The 5,619-nt window shown below is 43.5% G+C and overlaps 1 protein-coding gene across 3 annotated transcripts; it reads right to left on the reverse strand.

Moving 5' to 3' along the window:
• Positions 1-232: 232 nt before the first annotated feature.
• LOC147631653 (cyclin-A1-1-like) lies at positions 233-4,993 on the reverse strand. Of its 3 annotated transcripts, none has more exons than XM_086808173.1 (11): positions 4,015-4,993; positions 2,494-2,773; positions 2,248-2,381; positions 2,057-2,149; positions 1,841-1,974; positions 1,650-1,725; positions 1,476-1,552; positions 1,346-1,379; positions 1,089-1,238; positions 749-883; positions 233-632 (listed from the first exon to the last, which is right to left on the reverse strand). In XM_086808173.1, the coding sequence occupies exons 1-11, from the start codon at positions 4,303-4,305 to the stop codon at positions 552-554; spliced, it is 1,485 nt and encodes a 494-aa protein (XP_086664299.1). In that variant the 5' UTR covers positions 4,306-4,993; the 3' UTR covers positions 233-551. The 3 variants fall into 3 exon arrangements, with proteins under 3 accessions (XP_086664299.1, XP_086664300.1, XP_086664301.1); XM_086808174.1 differs by having other exon boundaries at positions 2,494-2,761; positions 4,015-4,980; XM_086808175.1 differs by lacking the exon at positions 4,015-4,993 and adding an exon at positions 3,435-3,452.
• Between the last annotated feature and the right edge of the window lie 626 nt (positions 4,994-5,619).

The following is a 5,619-nucleotide window of genomic DNA, read 5'->3' on the forward strand; positions in this document are numbered from 1 at the left end:
TAATACACTTGATTCTTGCCTCTCATCAAATCAGGGCTGCGTTGTGAAATGGAGGTTGTTTAAGTTTGCATTTGGCCTCCCAGGGTAAAAAGGATCTGGGATGGATACCCAGCCTACAATGACCTCACCAAAATCAAATAATGCTTACATCCCACCCAGAAAAATACAGACATCCCACTGAGAAAGCTATTAAAAAAGAATAACAAATGGGAGTTTTCACATGGGCACATGAGTGAGGCAAAAATATTTTTTAAATAATCTAGCAGCAGGATGTACCTAAAACACAAAAAAGTGATTTGTTTAAAGAATCAAAAAACCCCAGGACTCCATGAGCACGCATAAATACATGTTTGAGATAATAGGCTGCAGGTAATTTAGTTAAAGATCCCTTAAATAGGTAGAGCGCAACCTGTTTGAGGCTATCCCCCATCATGCATCAGCAGCATTCAGAAGAGAGAAGATAGCATTCACAAACCAGGAGTCTGAGACGAAGGCTTATGAAACAAGAGCTGAGCGCATCAATGTCAGGTGTATATAGTTTGCATTGTCCTTTACAGTAAAATGTCATCAAGGTCTTCAAAGTATTTGAGGGGTATGAAAGCTGGAGGTGCAAGGGTTGCAACAGACTTGAACTGCAGAGCAATTAAAGGAGCCTTTTAAGATATGGTTAAACATTCAGACCCCTTGATGGACATATGATTCCACAAATTGAAAAGAAGAAAAGGGAAATAGGTGACTGATGACAAACCTTCTGCTGCTTGTACTTCTCCCTTACTGCAGGCAGTGTACAATTCTTCTTGTTACACTGCAGATCATGGATTGCTTTGACACACTCCTTCAATTCCAAGGGCTTGTAACCCGAATAGTGTTGCAGGGTTGGATTCTGTCAAAAAAAAACAAAACCAAAAGTGTAGATAGCACATAAGAATCACCTGATAAAACAGATTTGGCAGCTCCACCATAAACACAAGCCTACAAAATAGACTTAAGCATTCATCTTAAGAACCAGCTGATAAAACAGATTTGGCAGCTGACCCCCATTAACACAAGACTTCAAAATAGACTTAAGCATTCATCTTAGACCTTACCCAAGGCTTGGTTGTGGGATCAAGTGTGACCTTTGCCAAGAATACAGCAGACCCAGCAATCATTGATGGCAGATACTGAAGGAATTCATACTCCACGAGTGTCAACTCAGCCAGATAATTGCCAAGGAACTCCAGTTGCAAGGCAGAAATCTGCACCAGCACTCAATGTAGGCGTGAGCGGCCAAATAACAGGACAAACAAGTGTAGCACATAAGGCCCCCAACTATCAAAGAAGTACTGATGCATCAAGTTTTCACCTTTTGCCCAGCCTGTGCAGCCCGGATGAAGCGCCTGTGCACCAGAAGAATAGACTCATTATACTCAACTTCAATGCAGGAATGGAGCCAATTTCAATCTTTACAGCTCTTGCGAACATGAAAATGTTACCGGAGAAATGTTTTTATTGTTGGCCCTGTGAGCTCAAATTGTAGATGATTCAAAACTCTCTTTTCCATTTGAAGGACCTGATTAAGAATTGAAGCAATTGTTTAAGCATGTTAAGAACTGTTCTCTACAGATTTGTGAGGTATATGGAAACAGATAATCCTTGGTTGAACTTGCCTCTTCTCGACCATATGTATTGTCCGTGATGTAGCAAAATTCATCAACTTGTGGGGCACATATCTCTTCATATTTTCTGCAGAGGAAGAGTTCTAGAAACATGAGTTCCTCAGCCTTGTATGAAGACCCCGAAATAGATAAACCAACTGCTATATAAAACTGGAAGGTGAACTTTAGTAAGATTCACGTACGAAGCAATGAGCATGCATGAGACCCCCAACAGCTGCAAGCGCTGACGGTTCACCACATTCCCAGATAAAAAGCGATCAATGTATGCGACTGTGAGGTAGAGCGTGTCTGGTACAAGCTTGTACTCCTCTGCCACCTGAGAAACCAGAACAAAGTAGTATCTTAAGGACAAGACACATTAAACCATAATTATCAAAAACTTTCACAGAAATAGCTACCTCCACAAGCCAATCTACAAGAATGCCACGCATGCTGGCATTGATATCTTGTTGCACAGCTTCCATGAAGTTTCTGGCAGGCCTTCTCTTCAGCTAAAAATCCAACACCCCAACAGAATTCACAAAACGGATGTCAAGTGCATTTTTTATTTTAAAAAATATGAACAAAAGCAAAATGGGTCTACACTTACTTCAGCCATACACAGGTTAAAATAGATATCAGGAGCATAGGAACAGCACATCTGTGGATCCTTGTTATCATCAATGTCTGTGTAACTCTTGCACGACCATCCCTCCCCTTCCACATACTCTTCAAACAAGTAACCTGTTGAAGATTCGAGATAACCGTCTTGATGTGATGATTCAAGAGAATGGCTCCCATCTTTCGCGACTTGATAAACAACACTAGATCAAGATGGGAAGAGAATAGGAAGCACCTTGCCTAGCCCTAGGCTTAGGATCCTTCAATATGTGGAAGTTGTGTTGTGTTCTTCCCTCCAACGATGCAAGTGTCTTGGTTTGATTACATCCAGTTGATGGTGCTTGAGACTTGACCACGTCCAGAGGACCTGTTGCTCTCCCTGCGAAAGCATTTTCGTCGTGAAATGTGATACGGCTGTTTGCCTCAGATTTTGGCTCCAAAATCACTTGATTCACTTCAACTTCCCTTGATTTGATGACTGCAGCTTGACTCTTGATTTTCACCTGAACAGTCGCCTTTTAAAACAAGTATAATCAGCATGTAGACTGCATTTAAAAGATACATTGACTCAGTTTATCCTATAAAAGAGACATGTATTATGTTGAATAAATAAGATTGATATCTCAGCACAGTAGATGAGTTCTAAAAATAACTGGGAAAATCGAGTATAATGTTGCCACTCTAGATCAGAGCTGTATGTGACAAGAATAAAATCATAAGACCAAACGGAGAAAAAGTGAACATGACTCTTTTGGGATGCCATCCCAGATCTAATCAACTTTTAAGGAAAGACATCACAGCAGTTGTGAAAGTATCAGGTAGATCGTTCTGATGACAAGAGAACACAGTGGACCTGAAATAGTGTTGAGTGGGCAACCATCATGGCATCATCTTTCACATTGCAAAAGAATTATAGACTAGGCCTTGGCAGGCAGGTAGTGGATGGTGTTATTCAAAAGATCTACATGTATGGTGTCGTGCTTTCGATTCGTGTGTTGCTTTGCTTGCACATATAATGGCAGCTTATTGCTCACTCTGATCTGCTGTGCTTGAGATGACTAATGTTTAAACGTAGAAGTCAGTCCTCAGGATAGAAATGTATTAAGTTTGGTTGAGGTTGATAGGATCTTGTGTGCTGATAAGTCTGTTGTTCAATTGAAAACTTAGGGGGCTTACCCATACAGCCTGCCCCTTCCAGCCGTCAAAACTTATGAAGACGAACTGAGGAGTGTCGCTTGTGGGTGGGCAATCGAAAGGCTTAGGCCCTAATACTCAAGTAGACCCCTGCATATAAAAATTTTCTTGACTCATCCCATGGTTTCTGTTAAAATGCCTGCTTCAGAAACCCTAACAGCAAGAGACCTGTGTTCTAAGACCATCATTTTTCTTTGGATCTATTTGTTAGTTGCACATCTTCTAAGCTCAGGGAAGGGAAAGTTCAGATGCGACTAGTTTGGTTGAGGTTTGTCGAATCTTCCATGCTTGAAAAGGCTTTAGTTCAAGTGAAACTTGAATTTAAGTGTCAGGGAAGGGAAAGTTCAGATGCGAAAGGTTTTGTTGAGGTTTGTTGAATCTTCCATGCTTGAAAAGACTAGACACTCAAGCAACACGTACACCAGGGACGTCACAGAGCACTATAAAAGCATAGATCCAAGGCCCAACACCGTACATCTAAAGCTTTTGAGTGACATTACACAGCATTATACAGTCCAGCAGCATTATCACAGATCATCTGATGAGTTCTGATGCAACTTACTTGGGATTTGGACACTGGGACGATGTTGCGAGTGGAAGAGATGTTGGAGTAGTTAGTCAAGTTTGCGAGGGCAGCACGTTTTTTGGCATGCTGGGCCGGGGCAGCAATCGCCGTGCGGTTGTTGTCGTCGATAGCAGCCCGCTTCGGTGCCACCTTTGCACGCCGTGAAACCTCAACCTGGCGTGCGACAGCAGCATTGTTGGAAAAGGCAGCAGCCGAGCGAGTCACCGGTGGTGCAGGTAGCCCCCTCGCCCGAAGCTTCCTTCCTGGCTCTCCACCAACACCTGCCATAGCGAAACCCTAAACCACCACTGCCACGAAACCCTAAATCGCCACAAGCTGCAGTGCAGATATCACAAGAACCTGGCCTTGGCCGCCTTCCTTAACCACCATATTATGCGCCTCTCCAGAAATCTTAACCTAATCGCCAAAATTTCGCCACGATGCTGCTGCTCTTGATCTCGAAACAAGTTGCTTCCGAGCGGCTACTGCTAGAAGGAAACCCTAAACCACTAGACTTTCCCTCGTGGTGCATGTCTTCTCCATCTCGAAACGTAACAAAAAGCTAGCACTCGCCCTCATGACGAAATTGAATGAACCATAAGCAGTTCAATCTAGCCCCCAGCTCCCTTTTGTTCTTGGATAGCAAACAAGAAGCTGCATTTTCTGCAGTGATCAAGGAAACGGACCAGATTGGTTTGAAGCAGCCCGGGAAGCACAGAAGAAGAGAAATGGAACCCTAGAAAAGAGCAGAGGAACCCTAGCGAGCGGCCAGGAGAGACGGAAAAGTAGAAAAGCAGAATCAGAGGGTCGAACCTGTGAGAAGACGACGATGCTGCTTCTGCGAAGAGTCAACAGACACCATAGCCAGAGCTCAGAAACCCTAAAACGCTTCAGTGAAACAAGAAAGGGCAAAATCCAGCATACAGGGAGCACCGAATTTGAGAGCTAAGAAGAATAAAAGATGAGAGAGAGAGAGGAGGAACGTTTGAATTTTGGAAAAGCCGCCTGCCACGTGTTCTCTAAGCAACGTCTGTATCCTCCATATTATTGCACACATCCTTTCTTTCTTCCCTCTTTTTTTTTTTCTTTTTTTGACCAATAATATATCTTTTACAGGGCATGCAGCTACATGCCACATGGAGACTTTTTTTAGGTGCAAGCCCTATCGAGGCTCTCTGGCCCGTACCCCTCTCTCTCTCTCTGCCAAAGGCTCTCAAAACGTTAAATACACCGCAAACAGCTATCTGGCCCACAGTGAGAGTAACTCTCTCTTTGCGTCAGTGAGTGTGTTTTTGAACCGCCGAGATCTTTCCTCCTCCTCTCATACCTCTGGTGGTCGATGTGGACACCATAGGCTGGCTAGCTTGGAGCGTTCCTTTCAAGACTCCAGGCTACAACTGTGTGTCGTCTCTTATATGTGGCACCTCTCCAACTCCCCTTCGCTATGGTTCCTTAGGTGTAGTTGCCGCATGCTGCATGTTTGGCCAACAACATGGGACGTGGTAAAAATATTTTTGCACTGGCTCTGATGGTGTCCGCCAGCATTCGAAAGCGAAACGAAAAAAACAAAAGTAGGTCGTTTTCTTTCTGCACACCTCCCTC

The sequence above is a fragment of the Cibotium barometz genome, chromosome 14 (assembly GCF_041138505.1).
Source record: "Cibotium barometz isolate CiBa-2024 chromosome 14, ASM4113850v1, whole genome shotgun sequence".
Taxonomy (NCBI): Eukaryota; Viridiplantae; Streptophyta; class Polypodiopsida; order Cyatheales; family Cibotiaceae; genus Cibotium; species Cibotium barometz.